The 25,652-nt window shown below is 49.9% G+C and overlaps 2 protein-coding genes across 4 annotated transcripts; both read left to right on the top strand.

Annotated features, from left to right (window-relative positions):
• The first annotated feature begins 365 nt into the window (after positions 1–365).
• Positions 366–15,471, top strand: FOXM1 (forkhead box M1). The gene is made up of 7 exons (XM_017862395.1): positions 366–533; positions 3,907–4,098; positions 5,994–6,122; positions 7,095–7,139; positions 7,727–7,799; positions 7,986–8,161; positions 13,457–15,471. Exons 1-7 carry the CDS (start codon positions 366–368, stop codon positions 14,477–14,479), a joined length of 1,806 nt encoding a protein of 601 aa, XP_017717884.1. The 3' UTR covers positions 14,480–15,471.
• Positions 15,472–16,045: 574 nt separating this feature from the next.
• Positions 16,046–25,652, top strand: TEX52 (testis expressed 52). Of its 3 annotated transcripts, XM_017863017.1 has the most exons (4): positions 16,077–16,198; positions 16,357–16,460; positions 18,028–18,578; positions 25,177–25,652. In XM_017863017.1, exons 2-4 carry the CDS (start codon positions 16,431–16,433, stop codon positions 25,472–25,474), a joined length of 879 nt encoding a protein of 292 aa, XP_017718506.1. In that variant the 5' UTR covers positions 16,077–16,198; positions 16,357–16,430; the 3' UTR covers positions 25,475–25,652. The 3 variants fall into 3 exon arrangements, with proteins under 3 accessions (XP_017718488.1, XP_017718499.1, XP_017718506.1); XM_017862999.1 differs by lacking the exon at positions 16,357–16,460 and having other exon boundaries at positions 16,046–16,198; XM_017863010.1 differs by lacking the exon at positions 16,357–16,460 and having other exon boundaries at positions 16,046–16,198; positions 25,180–25,652.

A 25,652-nucleotide genomic window follows, 5' to 3' on the forward strand; every position in this document is an offset into this window, starting at 1 on the left:
TTTTTTTTTTTTTTTTTTTGAGACAGAGTCTCACTCTGTCTCAACCAGGCTGGAGTGCAATGGCGCAGTGTTGACTCACTGCAGCCTCCGCCTCCCAGGTTCGAGCGATTCTCCTATCTCAGCCTCCTGAGTAGTTGGAACTACAGGTGTGTGCCACCACACCCAGCTAATTTTGTATTTTTGGTAGAGATGGGGTTTCACCATGTTGGCCAGGCTAGTCTTGAACTCCTGACCTCGGGAGGTCCACCCGCCTCGCCCTCCCAAAGTGCTAGGATTACAGGTGTGAGCCACTGCACCCAGCCTGCTAGCCACCAATTCTGATGGACATACTGGGCATCTGATGAGGCAGCTAAGTGGGGTGTCGGATGATTTTCCCTCTAGCAGATGGTGAGGCAGCAGGCTGCACTATCAACAAGAGCCTATCCAACATCCAGTGGCTCCGAAAGATGAGTTCTGATGGACTGGGCTCCTGCAGCATCAAGCAAGAGATGGAGGAGAAGGAGAATTGTCACCTGGAGCAGAGACAGGTTAAGGTGAATTGTTCTGTCCCTCACTAAAGAAATCAGATCCAGTGCAGGGAATTCCTAGGTAGGGAAATGGATCAAGTGGCCTGATGGACCAGACTTGCCGAGTTCTGGTATTAACTCTCCACTTCATGCTATTCTGTGTAACTTTTGAGCTACTTTTCTGCCTGGGATCTTTTCTCCCCGATCTGTGAAATTTCCTTGAGGGCAGATTCCCTTGTTCACTCTGTATTCCAACGAACAGCACTGGGTTTAGTATTCTGTCCTTAGTAGGTATTCAGGAAATGATTAAGAGGTCTTCACTTTGGGAATCCACTTGAACTTTAAAGATGTCTCCCAACAGTATGAACAGTATAAATTGAATATAATATAATAAGGTAATTTTATTAGAAGATATAATATTAATAGCAGATAAAGTCAGTTTATATATACATTTTTTTTTTAAGACAGCGTCTTGCTCTGTTGCCCAGGCTGGAGCGCAATGGTGCAATCATGGCTCTCTGCAGCCTCGACCTCCTAGGCCTAGCTGATCCTCCCACCTCGACCTCCCAGGCTCAGCTGATCCTCCCACCTCGACCTCCCAGGCTCAGCTGATCCTCCCACCTCAGTCTTCCGAGTAGCTGGGACTCAGGTGCACGCCACCATGCCCAGCTAATTTTTGTATTTTTTGTAGAGATGGGGTTTTGCCCTGCTGCCCAGGCTGATTTCAAATTCCTGGGCTCTAGGGATCCTCCTGCCTCAGCCTCCCAAAGTGCTGGGATTACAGGCATGAACCACCAGCCTGGCCTAGATACGAATTTTAAATACATCCCTAGCAATCAAAATTGAATCCAATTGTGTAGTCTGGGTTGTTTTTTTTCCACAGTTACCAATATAATACATCTAGATTCTATTGTATATATGTGTTAATCATTCATTCAGCAACCTTTATTTTCTTTTCTTCTCAACTTTTATTTTAGGTTCGGGGGCACATGCGCAGGTGTGTTACATGGGTATATTGTGTGTTGCTGGGCTTTAGCGCACAAATGATTTTGTCCCCCAGGTAGTAAGCATAGTAGCTGCTGGGTAGTTTTTCCATCTCCCCATCTTCCCACGCTCCACCCTCAAGTAGGCCCTGTTGTCTACTGTTGCCTTTTTCGTATCCATGTGTGCTCAATGTTTAGCTCTTCCTTTTTTTTTTTTTGAGGCGGAATCTTGCTGTCTCCCAGGCTGGAGTGTAGCAGTGCGATCTCAGCTCATTGCTACCTCCACCTCCCAGGTCAAGCGATTCTCCTGCCTCAACCTCCTGAGTAGCTGGGATTACAGGTGCCCGCCGCCACGCCTGGCTAATTTTTGTATTTTTAGTAGAGATGGGGTTTCACTAGGTTGGCCAGGCTGGTCTTGGACTCCTGACATCATGATCCGCTCGCCTCGGCCTCCCACAGTGCTGGGATTACAGGTGTGAGCCACCGCGCCCAGCCTTGTTTTTGGTTTTTTTGTTTTTTCTCTCTTTGAGACGGATTCTCGCTCTGTCGCCAGGCTGGAGTGCAGTGGTACAATCTCTGCTCACCGAAACCTCTGCGTCCCAGGTTCAAGTGATTCTCCTGCCTCAGCCTCCCAAGTAGCTGGGACTACAGGCACCCGCCACCACACCCGGCTAATTTTTTTATTTTTAGTAGAGACAGGGTTTCACCATGTTGGCCGGGATAGTCTCAATCTCTTGAGCTCGTCATCCTCCCGCCTCAGCCTCCCCAAGTGTTGGGATTACAGGCGTGAGCCACCATACCCGGCCTAGTTCCTACTTATAAGTGAGAACATGCAGTATTTGTTTTTCTGTTCCTGCATTAAATCACTTAGGATCATGGCCTCCAGCTCAACAATGTTTAAAAGTGAAAATCTGGCCAGGCGCGATAACTCATGCTTGTAATCGCAGGGCTTTGGGAGGCCGAGGTGGGTGGATCACCTGAGGTCAGGAATTCGAGACCAGCCTGACCAACATGGAGAAACCCCGCCTCTACTAACAATACAAAATTAGCTGGGCATGGTGGTACATGCCTGTAATCCCAGCTACTCAGGAGACTGAGGCAGGAGAATCACTTGAACCCAGGAGGCAGAGCTTGTGGTGAGCCAAGATCGCGCCATTGCACTCCAACCTGGGCAGCAAGAGCAAAACTCCGTCTCAAAAAAAAAAAAAAGTGAAACTGTACATGTATGTGTACGTAAGTAAATATTACTTGTGCTATAAACATAAAATTTGTGTACTTTAGAAAGTAATATCTCAGTTTTTAAAAATGTGAGCATGGTGGCTCACAATTGTAATCCCAGCACTTTGGGAGGCCAAGGTGGGCAGATTACTTGAGTGCAAGAGTTCTAGGGCAGCCTGGGCAACATGGCAAAACCCTGGTCTCTACTAAAAATACAAAAAAAAACAAAATAGCCGGACACAATGGCTCACGCCTGTAATCCCATCACTCTGGGAGGCCGAGGCAGGTGGATCACCTGAGGTCAGGAGTTCGAGACTAGCTTAGCCAATATTGTGAAACCCCATCTCCACTAAAAATACAAAAAAAGTAGCCGGGCGTGGTGGCAGGCACCTGTAATCCCAGCTACTTGGGAGGCTGAGACAGGAGAATCGCTTGAACCCAGGAGGCAGAGGTTGCAGTGAGCCAAGATTGCACCATTGCACTCCAGACTGGGCAACAAGAGTGAAACTCCATCTAAAAAAATAAAATAGCCAGGCGTGGTGGTTTATGCCTGTAGTCCCAGCTACTTGGAGGCTGAGACAGAAGGATCACTTGAGCCTGGGGAGGTCAAGGCTGCAGTGAGCTGTGATCTGGCCACTACACTCTATCCTGGGTGACACAGTGAGATCCTGTCTCAAAAAAAGAAAAAATGTGAATGATCAGATCTTTGCCTAAAACTTAGCTAACTGTGTGCTTTGCAGGCATTGTCTGACTCATGCTCTTGGGAATATTTCTCTCATACAAACATTGAAATGAGATGGGTTTATTCACAACACATCAGGAATAGAAATGGGACTAAGACCTAGGTTTCTTGACCCACAAGTCTGAAAAATGGGCGTGGTTTTAGTGTAACGTCAATGCTTTGAGAATCAAAGTACATACTCAAACTTTCCTGAGAAATTGCAGCTGGAAGGGACTGGATTTTCTCCAAATTCAACAAAATGAACGATGACAGTTTCTTATTGCCTAGGGTCTAGGCTAGATCATCTCCAAGATCCTTCCCAACTCTAAACTTGTATTCTATGAGATAGTGGTCTTAGATGAGTTTGTTTCTAGTACCATCCTATGGGATAAAGGTTTCTCTAGATGTTCTTTAAGGGCTTGGGTTGGGGTAGTTCTCATGAACTCTTTCGTGTCATTCCCTTTGTCATAATCCTCAGGTTGAGGAACCTTTGAGACCATCAACGTCCTGGCAGAACTCTGTGTCTGAGCGGCCACCCTACTCTTACATGGCCATGATACAATTCGCCATCAACAGCACTGAGAGGAAGCGCATGACCTTGAAAGACATCTATACTTGGATAGAGGACCACTTTCCCTATTTTAAGCACATTGCCAAGCCAGGCTGGAAGGTAATATGTCCCAATGCAACCAAAATCAAGGTCAGTCCAGCCTGACAGTCTGTCTCCAGTGCTGTGCTGCAACTTGTATCTGGGACAGCAGTTAAGTGCAAAGGATACTAGAATGATAAACATATCTTTTGGGTTGTGACTCAATCTTATTGAATCCAGGCAAAATCATTCACAAGAGCTCTTTAACTACTTCATCTGTTACTACCTCAAGTTCATGAAGAGTCTTCAATGTAGCACTCAAGCCCACTTTTCTGCTACACTGAACAGCAGTCCTAGATGCAGCAGCTAGAGTGGCTACGTAGTTTTATGAAAATGTCTTGATTAAAAAAAAAGAATGCTGTGAACCTTATGACCCAAGATGTCATCTCCTATAGCGTCACATACCATTTCTAGTGGGCAGGGGTTTTCCTTTCACTTCATTCATGGAAAGACCAAGATGCCTGGGAGTCAACGTAGCTCACCCAGTTGGTTGGTGTCAGAGCCACAAATTAGGTCTTCTCATGGGTGCTCAGTTCCAAGCCAAGTGTGCTTTGTTGTCCTCATGGTAGAACTCTTTCTTTTTTTTGAGACAGAGTCTCGCTCTGTCACCCAGGCTGGAGTGCAATGGCAGATCTCAGGTCACTGCAACCTTCAACTACGAGGTTCAAGCGATTCTCCTGCCTCAGCCTCCCGAGTAGCTGGGACTACAGGCACCCACCACCACACTTGGCTAATTGTTTTTGTATTTTTAGTAGAGACGGGTTTGACCATGTTGGTCAGGGTGGTCTCGAACTCCTAACATCAAATGATCTGCCTGTCTCGGCCTCCCAAAGTGCTGGGATTACAGGCATGAGCCACTGCACCTGGCCCCTCATGGTAGAACTCTTAACTAACTTTACTCCCTTCCATCAGCTTACTTTCCTAGTTTTTTTTTTGTTTGTTTGGTTTTTTGTTTGTTTGTTTGTTTGTTTGTTTTTTGAGACAGGGTCTCACTCTGTTGCCTGGGCTGGAGTACAGCCTTAGCCCCCTGGGCTCAAGCTCTTCCCTCCTCAACCTCCCAAGTAGTTGGGATAACAGGTGCACTACCACAGTCCACTAATTTTTGTTGTTGTTGTTGTAAAGACAGTTGCCCAGGCTGGTTACTATGTTGCCCAGGCTGGTCTGAACTCCTAGTCTCAAGCACTCCTCCTGCCTTAGCCTTTCAGTGCACTGTGATTACAGGTGTGAGCCACCACACCCAGCCTTAATTTCCTAGTTTCCTGTTTGCTTGTTTGTTTGTTTGAGGCAGGGCCTCACTCTGTCAACCAGGCTGAAGTGCAGTGACACAATCTTGGCTTGCTTCAACCTCTGCCTCCCAGGTTCAAGTGATTCTCCTGCCTCAGCCTCCCGACTAGTTGGGACTACAGGCATGTGCCACCATGCCTGGCTAATTTTTATATTTTTGACAGAGACAGGGTTTCACCATGTTTGCTAGGCTGGTCTCAAACTCCTGGCCTCAAGTGATCCACTCGCCTCGGCCTCCCACAGTCCTGGGGTTATAGGCGTGAGCCACCATGCCAGGCCTAATTCCCTAGTTTCTTAATTTCTCTGACCCACCTGTCTTGCTATTGATCACTGCCTCACAGTCTTACTCTGCTTTTCTAGCCCCTGACAGCTATCCAGGTCTTTTCTTTATCACAATCTAAGGTTGGCATCAGTCTTTATTCCCGTAGAATAGATGGGTTTATGGCTGAGGGTGACAGCTCTGCGGTGTGGAGTGTGAGGAGAGTTGCCGGGAGACAGGGCTACAAAGACACCAGACAAAGCGTGTGCTAAGCACAGTGGGAGGGGCCTGAGGCTGGTTTCCCCATGTGTTTGAAGGGTGATGTTTCTGAATCTAAAGTAGCTGATAACCAGTTGTCTTGCTCTTCTTCCAGAACTCCATCCGCCACAACCTTTCCCTGCATGACATGTTTGTCCGGGAGACGTCTGCCAATGGCAAGGTCTCCTTCTGGACCATTCACCCCAGTGCCAACCGCTACTTGACATTGGACCAGGTGTTTAAGGTGAATGCCCTGCTTTTCTCTAAATAGGGCCTAAGTTGGAGCCATCTCAAAAGGGAAAAAAAAAGCCATCTCAAAAGGAAACAAGTTCTGCTAGTGATGCTTTCATTTGATCGGGGGAGAGTTAGAAGCCAGCTACCCAATTAGTGACTTGCACAAAACCCACTGAATTAAGTACAGTTGACAAATACCAAATGACACATTTTTGTGCTAGACCAGAGCAAGGAGAGGACTGTTCTGACCCAACAGAGAGGGCTTCCCAGGGCAGTGTTTTCCTAACTTCCCTATGAATGGGAATTGCCTGGGACATTGTTAAAACACAGCTTCCCAGACCCCTCTCTTGGGGTTCTTGATTTAGTGCTTCTGGGATGGGCCCAGGAATTTGTATTTTTAGCAAGCATCTCAGATGATTCTGGGAATGCTTGCTCTAAAAAAAGCCCTTCCTGCCGGGTGTGGTGGCTCACGCCTGTAATCCCAGCACTTTGGGAGGCCGAGGCAGGTGGATCACCTGAGGTCGGGAGTTCGAGACCAGCCTGACCAACATGGAGAAACCCCGTCTCTACTAAAAATACAAAATTAGCCGGGTGTGGTGGCGCATGCCTGTAATCCCAGCTACCTGGGAGGCTGAGGCAGGAGAATCCCTTGAACCCAGGAGCCAGAGGTTGTGGAGAGCCGAAATCGTACCACTGCAGTCCAGCCTGGGCAATAAGAGTGAAACTCCGTCCAAAAAAAAAAAAAAAGCCCTTCCTTAGGCTGGAGACCAGAAGCTGAGCTACCAGAACGTCTTTTCAGAAAGAAGCTATTTTGGTATTCCAGAGTCCCTATAAGGCTGCAGCCATTCTCCTGGGAGGGACAGTTGTCTGGGGTGTCTTTTGCCATCAGTCAGGAATCGGTGTTTTTCCCGATCTGGTCAAATGGACCACGTTGGTGGTAACTTCATCTCCTTTCTCTCCCACAATGCCTGGCCGCCACCAGCCACTGGACCCAGGGTCTCCACAATTGCCCGAGCACTTGGACTCAGTAAGGTTCTTTCCCTCTGGCTCGGGGCTTGGCCGTGTTTTCCTTTCACTGCTCAGCATGGCTTTATGGACAGAGACAAGCTGTGATGTGGGGAAGGGTGCCTATGGCCATGTGACTACCAGCTCCAGACACAGAACACCCTGAGGCTCGGGCACACACCCACGTCCCTCCCCTCCCATGGGCATCACAGGGGCACGCTGAGCAGAGCGGGGCATGGCAGGGGAGCATGCCGCAGCGGCCACAAGCGCATGGCGCCGGCCTCACGGGCGGCAGTGCGCTCGCTCACTTTTGTGCCTAGCTTTTCTTTGTCACGCATATAGCTACCTGCTCTGGCATCCCCCAGGGGTGTTGAGGACACGTGGGTGAGGCGGTAGTGCCACTCTGCCATCACGTGTCTGTAGGCCACCCACCGGCCCACTAATCATGGTTTTGGAGGCCGCTCGCCTGCGTCCATCCCCTCAGGTTGGCCTCCTCTCTCTGGGCTGTCGGTTAATGCAAGCACACGCCACCAGAGCAGCTGGTGGGGTTTTGCCATCCCCTCTTTACCTTATTAACACAGGTTTCTTTCTCTCCCCACCTGCCACAAGCAGCAGCAGAAACGACCGAATCCAGAGCTCCGCCGGAACATGGCCATCAAAACCGAACTCCCCCTGGGCGCACGTTAGTATGGGAAAGTGGGCCTCAGGCCTGATCCTTGTTCTGGGGGCATAGCTTTGGGAACCAGACTTCAGGATTCTGTTCCTACCTCAAAGGGATCTGAGCCCAGAGAAGGAGAGCAAAGCTCCTGGGGCTGAGAAGGGGTGTACTGCAGTCCCCCTGCTCCTCATCTCTCGTGTTTCCTCCTAGGGCGGAAGATGAAGCCACTGTTACCACGGGTCAGCTCATATCTGGTGCCCATCCAATTCCCGGTGAACCAATCACTGGTGTTGCAGCCCTCGGTGAAGGTGCCATTACCCCTGGCGGCCTCCCTCATGAGCTCAGAGCTTGCCCGCCACAGCAAGCGAGTCCGCATTGCCCCCAAGGTGAGTGTCCTGTTTTCCTCTGAAGAGAGATTCTGGCCAGTTAAGAATGTTGAACCTTCAGCTTGGCAAAGCACTCTGAGAAATGTTCCTTGAGAGCTTATAAATCTAGTTGGGTAGACAAGGCATAAAAACATAGAGAAGTGTAATAGCATTAGAAGAGCTAAAAAGGTATTTAGATTACAATGTAAGTGGTATCAGAAGGCCCATAAATACCTGATGAGTTTGTAAGAATTCAGACAAGGGTGATTGTGATAGATAGGCTAGGATGCTTAAGGAAGATACACAAGGGAGGCAGGCCTTAGGAAGAGGTGGATTTGACTGGGCGCGGTGGCTCACGCCTGTAATCCCAGCACTTTGGGAGGCCAAAGCAGGTGGATCATGAGGTCGGGAGTTCGAGACCAGTGTGGCCAATGTGGTGAAACCCCGTCTCTACTAAAAAATGCAAAAATTAGCTGGGCGTGGTGGCACATGTCTGTAATCCCAGCTACTCGGAAGGCTGAGGCTGGAGAATCACTTGAGCCCAGGAGAGGGGGTTGCAGTGAGCCAAGATCACTGTACTCCTGCCTGGGTGACAGAGCGAGACTCCATCTCAAAAAAAAAAGAAAGAAAGAAGTGGATTTGAGGCTAGACGCTGTAGGTCTCACTTGTAATCCTGACACTTTGGGAGGCCGAGGCAGGGGTATTGCTTACAACCAAGAGTTTGAGACCAGCCTGGGCAACATAGCAAGACCCCAGTCTCTGCTAAAAATACCAAAAAAAAAAAATTTAGCCAGGGTTGTAGCACATGCCTGTGGTACCAGCTACTCAGGAGGCTGAGGCAGAAGGATCACTTGAGCCCAGGAGGTTGAGGCTGCAGTGAGCCCTGTTTGCACCACTGCACTCCAGCCTGGGCAACAGTAAGGCCCTGTCTCAAAAAAGAAAAAAGAAAAAGTAGTCAGCCAGGCGCGGTGGCTCAAACCTGTAATCCTAGCACTTTGGGAGGCCGAGACGGGCGGATCACGAGGTCAGGAGATTGAGACCATCCTGGCTAACATGGTGAAACCCTGTCTCTACTAAAAAAAAAAAATACAAAAACCTAGCCAGGCGTGGCGGCGGGCGCCTGTAGTCCCAGCTACTCGGGAGGCTGAGGCAGGAGAATGGCGTAAACCCGGGAGGCAGAGCTTGCAGTGAGCCAAGATCTGGCCACTGCACTCCAGCCTGGGCCAAAGAACGAGACTTCGCCTCAAAAAATAAAAATGAAAAAGTAGATTTGGGTAAGCAAAGAGGTGTGGAGAGAGCATGCTAATGGGCAGTGCCATGCAGGCAGGAAATGCAGTTTGCACCTGGCAGTAGTAGAGTGAGTGGGTCAGACTAGCTCAGGGTTTCTTGAGTAAGTCCTATTAACGTTCACAGCTGGAGAATTCTTTGTTGGACGTGGAAGGGACTGTCCTGTGCATTGAAGGGTGTTTAGCAGCATCCCTTGTTTTCCCCACTAGATGCCAGTAGCACCCACCACGGGTGTGACAATTAAAATGCTTCCAGACATTGCCAAATGTCCCCTGGCAGGGAGGGAATCACCCCTGCTTGAGTATCACTGGTCTTGCTTGAGGGGAAGGTGAGAAGGGGAAATTCAGAGCAAACCTGGATGAGCCATCAGATCTGCACTTAACGCTGTTAGAGGGTCTGTAAGTAAGGGCTGACACATAACCAAAGCGACAGGCTTCCCCCATCCCCTTCAGAGAGATGAAAATAGCACAGACTCCGGAGTTTAGAGCAACTTGGATTTGCTTTTTTTTTTTAATATACAAAATATTTTAAGCCATGCACAGTGGCTCACACCTATAATCCTAGCATTTTGGGAGGCCAAGGCAGGAAGATCACTTGAGGCCAGGAGTTCAAGACCAGCAAAGTAAGACCCTGTCTCTAACAAAAAAAAATTTTTTTTTTTATTGGCCAGGCATTTTCATGGATACCTGTTGTCCCAGCCACTTGGGAGGCTGAGGCAGAAGGATTACTTGAGCTCCAGAGCTGGAGGCTGCAATGAGCTATAATCGTGCCACTGCATTCTAGCTTAGGCAACAAAATGAGACCGTCTCTAAAAAAAAAAATGTCTTGCGGCTGGGCGCAGTGGCTCAAGCCTGTAATCCCAGCACTTTGGGAGGCCGAGACGGGCGGATCACGAGGTCAGGAGATCGAGACCATCCTGGCTAACATGGTGAAACCCCATCTCTACTAAAAAATACAAAAACCTAGCGGGGAGAGGTGGCGGGCACCTGTAGTCCCAGCTACTCGGGAGGCTGAGGCAGGAGAATGGTGTAAACCTGGGAGGCGGAGCTTGCAGTGAGCTGAGATCCGGCCACTGCACTCCAGCCCGGGCGACAGAGCAAGACTCCATCTAAAAAAAAAAAAAAAGTCTTTAATTATAAATAAAATATATTACACACAAAATTATATTAAAAAATACACAATTGAGCATAAATGCATTAATGTGGTCGTAGCATGTACACTGTTTTGGTTTTAATGCAGTGGTTTTTTTCTCCCCTTTCCTTTTTGGCTCCCCTCTCCACCCTACCATCACCCACATCACCCCTACTCCCAAGATAACTGGTTGATAATTTATGATGCTTTCTTGCCTATTTTATCGATGCTCCTAGTTATAATACACATGTATAGCGGTAGCCATTTTATATATACACATACAACACATAGAACACTGATAATGTAATCGTGTTGTACATACTTCTCTACAGGTCTTTTTTTTTTTTTTTTTCTGAGACGGAGTCTCACTCTGTCGCCCAGGCTAGAGTACAGTGGCATGATCTTGGCTCACCGCAACCTCCCCTTCCCAGGTTCAAGCGATTCTCCTGCCTCAGCCTCCTGAGTAGCTGAGATTACAGGTGCCCACCACCATGCCCAGCTAATTTTTGTATTTTTAGCAGAGACGGGGTTTCACCATGTTGGTCAGGCTGGTCTCGAACTCCTGACCTCATGATCCGCCAGCCTTGGCCTCCCAAAGTGTTGGGATTACAGGCGTGAGTCACCACGCCCAGCCTCTACATGTCTTAACTCAAAAATACCTCATGGAAGTTCTTCCAAGTCACTTGGCATAGTTCTAATTCATTGTTTTTTAGTGTCTATGTAATATTCCATGATGTGGCTACACAAATTTTTCAGCCATTCTACTTTTATGGACGTATTCTGTTTCTCAATTTTTGCCCAATGAATGACATTGCAATAAATATGTTTGCAAGGATCTCTCTTACTAGTGCTTTCATTTCTCTAGGATAGAGTCCCAGATGTAAGATTGCTGGGTGAGAAGGTATTTTAAATTCTACTAAATATTGCTAGATTGCTTTCCAAAAAAGCTATGATAAGTCATGTTTAAACCAGCAATATACGATAAGATCTGTATCTTTGCCAGCAATTGGTATTATTAGTCTAATATTTGCCAGTCTAATGTGTATAGCTTATATCTTCTTGTTTAATTTTTTTAATGTTTTATTTATTTATTTTTAAATCTTTTATTTCCATAGGTTTTTGGGAAACAGGTGGTGTTTGGTTACATGAGTAAGTTCTTTAGTGGCGATCTGTGAGATTTTGGTACACCCATCACCCTCTTGTTTAATTTTGTCTTTCTTTGTTTATCAGTAAGTCTGAGGACCCTGCCATTACATTTGGTGACTTGGAATTGTCCTCTATGAATTGCCTATTTATGGGCATCGCCCATTTTTCTAAAGGTTCTGTTATCAATTTGTGAGAGCTCTTTTTTTTTCTTTTTTTCCTTTTTTTTTTTGAAATGGAGTCTTGCTCTGTCGCCCAGGCTGAAGTGCAGTGGTGTGATCTTGGCAACCTCCACCTCCTGGGTTCAAGTAATTCTCGTGCCTCAGCCTCCCGAGTAGCTGGGATTACAGGTGCCCGCCACCATGCCTGGCTAATTTTGTATTTTTAGTAGAGACAGGGTTTCACCATATTGGTCAGGCTAGTCTCGAACTCCTGACCTCAGATGATCTGCCCACCTCGGCCTCCCGAAGTGCTGGATTACAGGCGTGAGCCACTGCGCCCAGCCCCCTGTGAGAGCTCTTTGTTGTTAAAATAATCTGTCTTTTATGCTGAAGATATTTTTCTGCTTCTATTATCTCTTTTCTTTTTTTCTCTTTTCTTTTCTTTGGAGACAGGGTCTTGCTACGTTGCCTAGTCTGGAGTAGAGTGGTATAAGGAAGGCTCACTGCATCCTTGACCTCCCAGGCTCAAGTGATCCTCCCACCTCAGCCTCCCACCTGTAGCTGGAGCTACAGGTGCATGCCACCACGCCCAGCTAATTAAAAAAAATTTTTTTGTAGAGATGGGATCTCACTATGTTGCTCAGGCTGGTCTCCAGCTGGCCTCAGTGTCCCAAAGTGCTGGGATTACAGGTTCTGTTTGTTTGTTGTCTCTTAATTTTGTTTATGGTATCTCTTGCCACAGTAAAATTTTACATTTTTATGTAGTCAAATGTCTCTCTTCTCTTTTACAGCTTCTGGGTTTCCAGTCTTGGTTAAGAAGGTCACCCGCACCCTCAGATTGTATATGTAGTCTCCTAGATTCTCTTTCAGGATTTGTATGATTTTAAGGTTTTCTTTTTTTTTTTTTTTTTTTTTTTGAGACGGAGTCTTGCTCTGTCGCCCAGGCTGGAGTGCAGTGGCCGGATCTCCACTCACTGCAAGCTCCGCCTCCCAGGTTCACGCCATTCTCCTGCCTCAGTCTCCGGAGTAGCTGGGACTACAGGCGCCCGCCACCTCGCCCGGCTAGTTTTTTGTATTTTAGTAGAGACAGGGTTTCACCGTGTTAGCCAGGAGGGTCTCGATCTCCTGACCTTGTGATCCGCCCGTCTCGGCCTCCCAAAGTGCTGGGATTACAGGTGTGAGCCACCGCGCCCGGCCTTCATTTTTTTTAAAGCCAGTCAAATTTAGCAGTTGGGGGTTGTGTACCAACTTTAGTGACAATAATGTCACTACCCACTACCATCAGAGCAGCCTAACGTTCTAATTTGCATGCGTTAAATCTTTGTAAGCAGTGTAAGATAGGCATGCAATTTTATTTTCTCTCGGATGAATGCTATTATAATTAGGCCACTACATACTACATACGCTCATCTTTTACCCCCAGAATTGAACTACCAGCTTCAACATATATTGTATTCTCATATTTAATAGATTTTAAGACTTTAAAACGACACAAAGAGGGTCAGTACCAATATGTGGTTTTTTGTGCGTCCTGTCTGGTGACCGTCGGTTGAAGCCAGAGTTCCCTCTCACCTTGTCTCTGTTTCCCTTCCAGGTACTGCTAGCTGAGGAGGGGATAGCTCCTCTTCCTTCTGCAGGACCAGGGAAAGAGGAGAGACTCCTGTTTGGAGAAGGGCTGTCTCCTTTGCTTCCAGTTCAGTCTATCAAGGAGGAGCAAATCCAGCCTGGGGAGGAAATGCCACACTTAGCGAGACCCATCAAAGTGGAGAGCCCTCCCTTGGAAGAGTGGCCCTCCCCGGCCCCATCTTTCAAAGAGGAATCATCTCACTCCTGGGAGGATTCATCCCAATCTCCCACCCCAAGACCCAAGAAGTCCTACAGTGGGCTTAGGTCCCCAACCCGGTGTGTCTCAGAAATGCTTGTGATTCAACACAGGGAGAGGAGGGAGAGGAGCCGGTCTCGGAGGAAACAGCATCTACTGCCTCCCTGTGTGGATGAGCCGGAGCTGCTCTTCTCAGAGGGGCCCAGTACTTCCCGCTGGGCCGCAGAACTCCCGTTCCCAGCAGACTCTGAGCCTGCCTCCCAGCCCAGCTACTCCCAGGAAGAGGGAGGACCTTTTAAGACACCCGTTAAGGAAACGCTGCCCATCTCCTCCACCCCGAGCAAATCTGTCCTCCCCAGAACCCCTGAATCCTGGAGGCTCACGCCCCCAGCCAAAGTAGGGGGGCTGGATTTCAGCCCAGTGCAAATCCCCCAGGGTACCTCTGGCCCCTTGCCTGACCCCCTGGGGCTGATGGATCTCAGCACCACTCCGCTGAAAAGCGTTCCCCGCTTCGAATCACCGCAAAGGCTCCTAAGTTCAGAACCCTTAGACCTCGCCTCCGTCCCCTTTGGCAACTCTCCTCCCTCAGATATAGAAGTCCCCAAGCCAGGCTCCCCGGAGCCACAGGTTTCTGGCCTTGCAGCCAATCGTTCTCTGACAGAAGGCCTGGTTCTGGACACAATGAATGATAGCCTCAGCAAGATCCTGCTGGACATCAGCTTTCCTGGCCTGGAGGAGGACCCACTGGGCCCTGACAACATCAACTGGTCCCAGTTTATTCCTGAGCTACAGTAGAGCCCTGCCCTTACCCTTGTGCCAAGCTGTCCACCATCCTGGGCGCTCCCGTGGCTGAGCAGTCCGAGGCTCAGTGCACCCCAAGCCTCTGAGTGAGGACAACAGGCAGGGACTGTTCTGCTCCTCTTAGCTCCCTGCTGCCTGATTATGCAAAGGTAGCAGTCACACCCTAGCCACTGCTGGGACCCTGTGTTCCCCAAGAGTATTTGATTCCTCTGCTGTCCCTCCCAGGAGCTGAAGGGTGGGAACAAGAAAGGTAATGGTGAAAAGAGATTAGGACTCCCCAGCCTGTGTCCGCTCTGTGCCCAGCAGTCTCTCACCTTCCCTGATCTTTGCAGGGCGGCCCTTGTAAATAGTGTCAGTCCTCCAAATTATCCTCTAATTATAAATGTAAGCTTATTTCCTTAGATCATTATCCAGAGACTGCCAGAAGGTGGGTAGGATGACCGGGGTTTCCAGAAGGTGGGTAGGATGACCGGGGTTTCAGTTGACTTCTGTTCCTTGCTTTTATTTTCGAGAGAAGGGCAGACCTGCAGTGCACGGTTTCTTCCAGGCCGAGGTACCTGGATCTTGGTTCTTTACTGCAGGGACCCAGACAAGTGGGTCTGCTTGGCAGAGTCCTTTTTGCCCCTCCCTGCCACCTCCCCGTGTTTCCACGTGAGCTTTCCTGCAAGAAGAAATCCTGGTTAAAAAAGTCTTTTGTATGGGGTCAGGAGTTGAATTTGGGGTGGGAGGATGCAGCTGAAGCAGAGTGTGGGTACCCAGATGTGCGCTATTAGATGTTTCTCTGATAATGTCCCCAGTCATACCAGGGACACTAGCATTGACGAGAACTCAGGTGGAGGCTTGAGAAGGCCAAAAGAGCCCCGACCTGCCTGCTTCCTTAGCTTGCCCCTCAGCTTTGCAAACAGCCACCCTAGGCCCCAGCCTAGGGTGTGAGCCGGCTTGAGAACACTACTGTAACTACTCAATAAAAGTGAGGGTGGACATGCTGGGCTCTGTGATTTATTGGTGTCTGATTCCTAAGGCACCAGGAGAGGCTGGAAAAGAAAGAGGGTGTTGATGGAGACAATGGTGATAGGGAAGAGGCAAGGCCTGAAGTTGACCCAAAGAAGCAGTTGGAGCACCTTGCACAGGCACATACTCTACAACACAAGTTGCCGCTTTTCCCAGTGCCAGTCCTGCACAGCTCACCTCTTTTCCCTGTCGTCTCCAACCTTGTTCCTTGGGACCTTTGGACCTGCTGGTTAACTTAGGCCTTTTGAGGGTTCCTTAAGGAGAAAAGCTCATGAGGGTTAGGGCTCCCTGAACATCAGGGCAGGATGGGCCCAGTTACAGGTGCCTCATTTCCACTGCCATCCCCACCCTGAGGCCTGGGAGCCAGCCTGCCCTGCTTTTCTCCTGCCCTGCAGCAGCTCCTGTTACCATCTTTTGCAGTCAGAACTTGAAGAGAGTGCTATCCCCTGCCTATCTAACCTGAAAAGCAGCCAGGGGCCCAAGGGACACAAGAGCCTCCAGGGACAGGTGAGGGCCTCCTCTCTGCATCACCACTCAGGCAGCATCACCATAGCAACCCCAGGAGTAAACAATGGTGCCAGAAAGGGTTTCCCCACAAAGCCGCTCCTCCTGGCTCTGAGGCCCAGAAGAATGGCCAGTAACCAGCAAAGATCACTCAGAGGGCCCAGTCACCCACCTCATATGGAAGAACCTTTCCTGCAGGTAGGGAGTGGCCCATCTCTGCTGCCTACATTTTTGTACCCCACTGGGCTACAGGCTATCCCCTATAGTGGGCCAGGCTTTCTTCTGGGCAGCTGACTGCCTGGCCCATACATTTTCTGCTGTCTTCCTCTTTTCATCCTATGACACTGGGAACCCAGAGCTCAGAACACAGAGGAGATGCCTTACCAGTGCCGCACCTCCCAGTCCCACCCCCTGGGGGGATCTTGCAGAAATGACTCAGGGGCCCAAGCTCAAGAAACAGGTGGGTTTTTGCAATCAGAACTAAGTCCCTGGGGCCAGGCACAGTGGCTCACGCCTGTAATCCCAGCACTTTGGGAGGTCGAGGGGCATGGATCACCTGAGGTTATGAGTTTGAGACCAGCTTGGCCAACATGATGAAATCCTGTATCTACTAAAAATACAAAATTAGCCAGGCATGGTGGCGCACGCCTGTAATCCCAGCTACTCAGGAGGCTGAGGCAGGAGAATCACTTGAACCCTGGAGGCGGAGGTTACAGTGAGCCGGGACTGCACCCTTGCACTCCAGCCTGGGCAATGAGCGAAATTCCATCTAAAAAAAAGAAAAGTCAGGCCAGGCGCGGTGGCTCAAGCCTGTAATCCCAGCACTTTGGGAGGCCGAGACGGGCGGATCACGAGGTCAGGAGATCGAGACCATCCTGGCTAACACGGTGAAACCCCGTCTCTACTAAAAAATACAAAAAACTAGCCGGGCGAGGTGGCGGCCGCCTGTAGTCCCAGCTACTCGGGAGGCTGAGGCAGGAGAATGGCATAAACCCGGGAGGCGGAGCTTGCAATGAGCTGAGATCCGGCCACTGCACTCCAGCCTGGGCGACAGAACAAGACTCCGTCTCAAAAAAAAGAAAAAAAAGAAAAAAGAAAAGTCCCTGGGGATGGATAGGAGGGAGAAGCATTTTAAAAGAGACACATTTTTGTTGCAGTCAGGCACTGTGCTAAGTAAGGCCATTTCATTTCACCCAGCATGATATGCCAAGCAAGAGCACAGACAGAGGGCTTAAGTCCCAGCTGTCACTCAGGCACCAGCACCCTGCGTGAGTTACCAACCCTTACTGCATCTTGCTTTCTGCATCTTTGAGATGGGGACGATAGCAGTACTTGCTCATAGAGTTGTAGGGGTTAAATAAGATGTATGTAAGTATTTAGCACAGCGTCAACACGTATTTGCTGCTGTTTATTTCATGGGGGGCAGGGTGCAGAAAGGGGAAGAAGGAGCTGGCCATTCTAGACGCTTTCTGTACTAGCATTTTAATGAGGAGTGGGAGGAAAGCGTCAATGACAGAGAAAGGAGTATTGAGAGGAGTCTGGGATGGGAAGACACCTGGTCCTATTTTCTGGAGAAGGACTTTCCTGGTATGTCGCCAAGACCAGGAGCAAGTGAAGGTGGGCTGCCCCCCTTGGCATAGTAGGGGGCATTTCCCTTCATGATTTCCTGAGGCCTGATGTACCCTCTAAGGAGCACGTTCCTGGGTGGGAATGTGGGGACACCAGAAGGGAGGAGGGAGGTGAAGGTAAAGAGCGAAAGCTGAGCACAGAGGGTGGGAAGTCAAAGCCAAAATATGGTCAATGGCAAGAGACCAAAAGATGAGTGACTGTGAAAATGATACGGAGCAGCCATAACTGCTGCCGGGTGGGAGAGGGATAGAGATGTGGCCCTGCCAGGACTTCTGTGTCCTGATGAGAATCCTGGGCTGGCGGAGGCTGTGCCTGGGAAGGACAACAGAGTGCCTCGTCCACCTTTCTGCACCCCTGTCTGCACAACCTTCCCCAGGCTCCCTTTTGTCTCTCCCTAGATGGTCCAGGCCAGCAAGTCCCTCCAACCCTCCCAAACGTGGGCTCAGCGTGAGTTCTTCCTCCCCAGCGAGTCCTGGGAGTTCCCCGGCTTTACCCGGCAAGCCTACCACCAGCTGGCCCTGAAGCTGCCGCCCTGCACAGATATGAAATCCAAGGTGCGTCAGCGGCTCATCCATCCTTGGAAAGGTGGCGCCCAGCACACCTGGGGCTTTCACACGTGGCTCGATGTGTGCCGTCTGCCTGCCACCTTCCCCACTCGGCCTGACAGGCCCTACGATAGCAATGTCTGGCGCTGGCTGACAGACTCCAATGCCCACAGACGCCCCCCCACGGAGCACCTCATCCCCCCTCCCTCCTGGATGGGGCAAAACAGCTTCCTGACCTTCATCCACTGTTATCCCACGTTTGTGGACGTGAAAAGGAAGAAGCAGGTGATTTTCAGGACAGTGAAGGCGTTGAAGGAGGTGGAGAAGCTCAAGTTGAGGAGTGAGGCAAGAGCACCTCCACTCGATGCCCAGGGCAACATTCAGCCGCCAGCGAGCTTCAAGAAGTAAGACGCGCCTCCTCAGGGAGCCCACCCAGCCTGCCCTGCCCTGCCCTGCCCGGGCGACCCCTCCCTCTCTAGGGTTCCTGTTTCTAACTGGGACTCTGCCCTTCCCACCTCTGGTCATCTGAAAACCAAACTCTTTTCTGGGTGTGGCTGAAAGGACAAGGTGGAGACAAGGTAGGAACAGCGAGCGGAGTTGCACTAAAATCTGGGGGGACAGCTACGCAGGAGACACCTGCTCGGCACTGGGGATACGGAGAGTGTGATTCAGTGCCTGCCCTCAAGGGGCTTTGCGAAGACGACCATCAAAACGCGCGGAGGGCCCGGAGTGTGGGACGGAGGCTGTTATAAGGAAGTCAGTTATTAATGTAAAGAAATGGGCCGGGCGCGGTGGCTCACGCCTGTCATCCCAGCACTTTGGGAGGCCGAGACGGGCGGATCACGAGGTCAGGAGATCGAGACCATCCCGGCTAACACGGTGAAACCCCGTCTCTACTAAAAAATACCAAAAAAAACTAGCTGGGCGAGGTGGCGGCGCCTGTAGTCCCAGCTACTCGGGAGGCTGAGGCAGGAGAATGGCGGGAACCCGGGAGGCGGAGCTTGCAGTGAGCTGAGATCCGGCCACTGCACTCCAGCCTGGGCGGCAGAGCGAGACTCCGTCTCAAAAAAAAAAAAAAAAAAACTGGAGTGAAAGTTGTAGCCCGAAAGCCTGGAGTGCAGTTCCAACCCCATGACCATGGCGAGGTGCCCAGCTTCTCCAGTCTCGGCTCCCTCACTGATGAAGGGGGGATCCTCAGGTACCGACCTCACTGTGGGAGGATAAGTTGATCTAGTGAATACGTGGAAGAACTGAACAAAAGTTAGATGTTATGGCAGGGCACGGTGGCTCACGCCTGTAATGCCAGCACTCTGGGAAGCCGAGGCAGCCGGATCACCTGAGGTCAGGAGGTCCAGACCAGCCTGACCAACATGGAGAAACTCCGTCTCTACTAAAAATACAAAATTAGCTGGGTGTGGTGACGGGTGCCTGCAATCCCAGCTGCTCGGGAAGCTGAGGCAGGAGAATCGCTTGAACCCGGGAGGTGGAGGTTCTGGTCAGCCAAGATGGCACCATTACACTCAAGCCTGGGCAACAAGAGTGAAACTCCATCTCAAAATTAATTAATTAATTAATAAAATAAAATAAAATAAAAGTTAGATGTTGTTACAGAAATTCAGGAGAGAAGGGTTGCAGCGAGCTGGAGTGTCCCTGCTGCAGGAAGCCTTGATGGGGAAGTCAGGGTTCAGGCTGGAAGGGTGGAAAGCCAGCAGACAGACAAAAGCAGTGGCTGAGGCCCTCCAGGCAAGGCTGAGAAGTCGGAGCAGAGTCAGGAACGTGAGAGGAGCCGCTGTGAACCCCGCAGCTCCCGCTCCCGGCCACCCTGGGAACTCACAGATGCTTTCTAACTGTGTCCAGCCCAGGCACTAAGCATGCAAGAGTAACAAGACAGGGGGAAGGCAGTGAAAACGGAATGTCTCAGATTCCAATCCCAAGGGCATGACCAAAGCACTGGGGAGTTGGAGCAGGTGGTTGTGAAGATTTTTAATCTGAAAAAAAAAAAAAAAAAAACAGACTGGGCGCGGTGGCTCGCGCCTGTAATCCCAGCACTCTGGGAGGCTAAGGCAGGCAGATGACCTGAAGTCAGGAATTCGAGACCAGCCTGGCCAACATGGTGAAACCTCATCTCTACTAAAAATACAAAAATTAGCTGGGCGTGGTGGTGGGTGCCTGTAATCCCAGCTACTCCGGAGGGTGAGGCAGGGGAATCACTTGAACCCGGGAGGTGGAGGTTGCAGTGAGCCGATGCACCACTGCACTGCAGCCTGGGAGACAGGAGCGAGACTTTGTTTCAAAAAAAAACAAAAAACAAACAAAAAGAAAAACAACGCCAAAGGTTGGTGACTTTGAGAAACCAGTCCCCTTTGTGGGGACCCAGGCCTCTCCCTGCCTCCTGCTACCCTTCCCTGAAGACTGCCGATTGCTGATAGGTGCTGACCCTGGCAAAGGGGAGAAAGAGCACTCCAGAGAGATTCACAGTGGTGTGACAGTGCCAGGTGGTGTTCTAAACGCTTCTCTGTATTATCTAATCCCCCAGGACCTTCTGGGTAGAAACTATCATTAACCCAATTTTTTTTTTTTTTTTTTTTTTTGAGGCAGTCTTCCTCTTTTGCCCAGGCCGGAGTGCAGTGGTGTGATCTCAGCTCACTGCAACCTCCACCTCCTGGGTTCAAACCATTCTCCTTGCCTCAGCCTCCCCAGTAGCTGGGATTATAGGCTCCCATCACCACGCCTGGCTAAGTTTTGTATTTTTTAGTAGAGATGGGGTTTCTCCATGTTGGCCAGGCTAGTCTTGAACTCCCGACCTCAGGCCCAACTCGGCCTCCCAAAGTGCTGGGATTATAGGCACAAGCCACCATGCCCGACCTCATTAACCCTATTTTACAGGTGGGCTATCTGAGATGGACAGGTCAAGTACCTTGCATAGCCAAGTGTGGTGGTTCACACCTGTAATCCCAACACTTTGGGAGGCCGAAGTGGGAGGACTGCCTGAGGCCAGTTCAAGACCAGCCTGGGGCACGATATGAGACCCTATCTCCACAAAAATATCAAAAAATTAGCCAGGTGTGGTGGCACACACTTATAATCCCAGCTACATGGGAGGCTGAAGTGGGAGGACTGTCTGAGCTCAGGAGGTCGAGGCTACAGTGAGCCATCACTGTGCCACCGTACTCCAGGCTGGGCAACATGGTGAGACCTTAGCTCAAAAAAAAAAAAAAAAAAAGCTCCCACAGCAGGTGGTTAGAGGGTCAAATGGCACAGGGCCTAGCATAGAGAAGGGGCCCAATAGATTGTATCATTATTAGTATGGTAGCTCCATGAGAGAAGGATCCTTGTCTCACATGTTTACTGTTGTAGGCCCAGGCCCTGGAGCCAGGAATGAAGAAATGAGTCTCAGACAAGGAATGAGGTCCTGCCTCAGAGAAGGCAGGACACATAACAGGAAGTCATGTGCCACATAATAACCTTTTGGTCAATGACAGACCGCATATACCACAGTGGTCTCATAAGATTATAATGGAGCTAAAAAAAACTCCTGCCTGATTATGTTGAAGTTGTCTTAACATTTTAGCACAATTCCCTCATTTTAAAAATACATGTAGTGGACCGGGAATGGTAGCTCACGCCCATAATCCCAGCACTTTGGAAGGTCGAGGCGGGCGGATCACTTGAGATCAGGAGTTTGAGACCAGCCTGGCCAACATGGTGAAACCCTGTCTCTACTACAAATACAAAAATGAGCCAGGCATGGTGGCACATGCCTGTAATCCCAGTTACTTGGGAGGCTGAGGCAGGAGAATCGCTTGAACCCGGGAGGTGGAGGTTGTAGTGAGCTGAGATTGTGCCACTGCATTCCAGCCTGGGTGACAGATCAAGACTCCATCTTAGGAAAAAATTAAAAAATAAATAAATAAATAAATAAAATAAAATAAATAAAATATTAATTATAATATTTAGTGGCCGGGCGTGGTGGCTCACGGCCCTGTAACCAGCTTTGGATGGCCGGCGGGTGGATCAGGTCAGGAGATCGATGGACCATCCTGGGCTACCACGGTGAAACCCCGTCTTACTAAAAATACAAACCACTAGCCGGGCGAGGTGGCGGGTGCTTGTAGGTCCCACGTCTCTCGGGGGCTTGATGGCGGAGAATGGCGTAACCCGGGAGGCGGAGCTTGCGTGAGCTGGATCCGGCCACTGCACTCCAGCTTGGTGACAAGAGCGAGATCCGTCTCAAAAAAAAAAATAATAAATAAATATAATTAAATAAATAAATAAATAAATAATAAATAATAAATCATTTAGTGGCGGGCGTGGTGGCTCCGCTGTATCCACACTCTGGGAGGCCAAGCGGTGGATACCTGAGGTAGGAGTTCAAGGCGCTTTGGTCAACATGTTAAACCCGTCTTCCACTAAAATACAAAACTAGCTGGGACCGGTGACGGGTGCTGTATCAGCTCTCAGGAGATGAGGCAGGGATCATTTGACAGGGGTGGAGGGTTGGCCCCCCCCCCCCCCCCCCCCCCCCCCCCCTGGTTTGACCGGTCACGGGCCACTGCTCTTAGGCACTAGGCAGAGTCAGACTCCTCTCAAATAAAAAAGTAATACATAATTTAGTATCCCTTCATGTGTGTTTATGAAGCCACAGTAATGTAAGTATGTCCTGGCTTCCATTCACTCACTCACCCACGCAAACTTCCAGTCTTGCAAGCTCCATTCACGGTAAGTGCCCTATCATCTTTAAATCTTTAATCTTGGCCGGGCGCGGTGGTCAGCCTGTATCCCAGCACTGTTGGGAGGCAAGACGGGCGATCCCACAAGGTCCGGAGATTGAACCATCCCTGGCTAAACGGGAACCCATCTTATTAAATACAAAACTGACCGGGCGGAGTGGCGGGGCGCCTGGTAGTCCCAGCTACTCTGGAGGTTGAGGGCAGGAGAATGCGTAAACCGGGGTCGGAGCTTATGTGAGCTGAGAATCCGGCACTGCACTCCAGCTGGGTGACCGAGCAAGATCCACTCAAACAAAAAAAAAAAAAAAAAAATCTTTATATCTTTTTTTTTTTTTTCAGATGGAGTTTCGCTCTTGTCACCCAGGCTGGAGTGCAATGGTACGATCTTGGCACCACTCACTGCCTCCTGGGTTCAAGCGATTCTCCTGCCTCAGCCTCCCAAGTAGCTGGGATTACAGGCGTCTGCCACCACACCCAGCTAAGCGAGACTCTGTCTCAAAAAAAAAAAAATAACTCTGGGCCGGGTGTGGTGGCTCATGCTTGTAATATTAGCACTTTGGAGGCTAAGGTGGGCGAATCACTTAAGGTCAAGAGTTCGAGACAAGCCTAGCCAACATGGTGAAACCCCGTCTCTACTAAAAATATAAAAAATTAGCCAGGAGTGGTGGTGCACGTGTAGTCCCAGCTACTCAGGAGGCTGAGGCAAGAGAATCACTTGAGCCTGGGAGGTGGAGGTTGCAGTGAGCCGAGATCGCGCCACTGCACTCCAGCCTGGGCAACAGAGCGAGACTCTGTTTCAAAAACAAACAAACAAACAAAAACAAAACAAAACAAAAGCCTCTGGATCAGTCAGTGAGCACACTGAAGCATTGAAAACTGTAGGGACCCAGAGGACTTCAGACATAGAATGAGACGTAAGCATGATCTTGTTGGGGAAATAACAACATTTACATGTAAACCTAGCAGTTCTGAATCCTGGCAGCCCATTTTCATGACCTGGGGCTCTTTTTATTTATTTATTTATTTGAGTCTTGCTCTTGCCCAGGCTGGAGTGCAATGGTGTGATCTCGGCTCACTGCAACCTCCACCTCCCGGGTTCAAATGATTCTCCTGCCTCAGCCTCCCAAGTAGCTGGGACTACAGGTGCCTGCCACCATGCCTGGCAATTTTGTATTTTTAGTAGAGATGGGGTTTCATCATGTTGGCCAGGCTGGTCTTGAACTCCTGACCTCAGGTCATCTGCCCACCTCAGCTTCCCAAAGTGCGAGGATTACATGTGTGAGCCACCGCGTCTGGCCTAGGGGCTGCTTTTTTTTTTTTTTTTTTTTCTGAGACAAAGTCTCACACTGTTGCCCGGGCTGGTGTGCAGTGGCACGATCTTGGCTCGCTGCAGCCTCCGCCTCCCGGGTTCAAGTGATTCTCCTGCCTCAGTCTCCCAAGTAGCTAGGATTACAGGTGCCTGCTACTACGCCCAGCTAATTTTTGTATTTTTAATAGAGACGAGGTTTCACTATGTTGGTCAGGTTGGTCTTGAACTCCTGACCTTGTGATCCACCTGCCCTGGCCTCCCAAAGTGCTGGGATTACAGGCATGAGTGACCAGGTCTGGCCTAGAGGCTCTTTTTTTAAATGCTGAGGTTTGAGCCTCCCTCTGGAAATTCTGACTGACTGACCTTGAGGGCAGCCTGGGTAGGTTGTGTTGAAAAGCCCCCAGGGTGATTCTATGTGCAGCCAGACTGAGAGCCTCTGCATAAACCAACAACAGCAAACAGGGGACTGTCTGCTGAACCAGGTGCAAAGTGTGTTGAGTCATAGAAAATCAGCCACTATTCAGCTGTGTTAAAAGAAACAAAAGTCTATTTTCTACTGTTCGACCCAATACCTCAGGCTTACTGAGAAGAGGCAGTTATCCAGTTGAGTTGAGTTCTGTGATCTTCCCACTGGCACTGCATTAGTGGAAAAGGTGAGACTTAAAGGACATTTAGAATCTGGATTGGGATCTGGATCATAATATTATATATAGTATGTCAAAAGGATGGAAGGCTTACTAGCCGAACAACATTATTTCACCAGACTAACGCCAAAACACACGTAAGGTGCAGGCCATTTGGCATAGGTCAATACCCGATTAGGTGGAGAGACAGAAGGGATTCCCTGCCGCCTGATGGCTACCTAGCTTGTGGACAGCAGCATCACCCTTCCCCTTCCCCATCTCTCCACTGTGCCTGGATCTCTTCTTTGATCTCTCTGTTCTCTCCACACCCTTCTCCCAGCAGGTACCGGCACGTATCCGCTGGTGGGAGTTTCGAACCCCACAGCCTCCAGCTCATGCCCAACCCGCTTCCCAACAATTTCGCCAGGAGCTGGCCCTGCCCGAACCCTCTGCCTCACTACCAGGAGAAGGTGCTAAAGCTGGTGTTGCTGCCCAGTGCGCCCCTGAGCCAGGACCTCATAAGGGATTTCCAAACCCTGATAAAGGACAGAACTGCCTCACCCCTCCACCATCTCTCCAAGGCACAAGCAAGCAAAACTCCAGCAAGGAAGAGGAAGAGAAGACCTGGGCGCTCCTAGAAGGACTTCCGGATGGGTAGGGACGATCGCGGCACCCAGAGTCCCAGGCTCCAGTGTTCTCAATAAACGCTCCTTCAGCAAGAGGCCCTGTGGTAGCAAAAGGACTCTGGCATCCGCAGAACAGCCTCTCTACCATCCTCCCAGCCTCAAGCCACCTCTGTACCCCAGGCTATTGGAG

Source organism: Rhinopithecus bieti, unplaced genomic scaffold, assembly GCF_001698545.2.
Source record: "Rhinopithecus bieti isolate Rb0 unplaced genomic scaffold, ASM169854v2 scaffold_2654, whole genome shotgun sequence".
NCBI classification, from domain to species: Eukaryota; Metazoa; Chordata; class Mammalia; order Primates; family Cercopithecidae; genus Rhinopithecus; species Rhinopithecus bieti.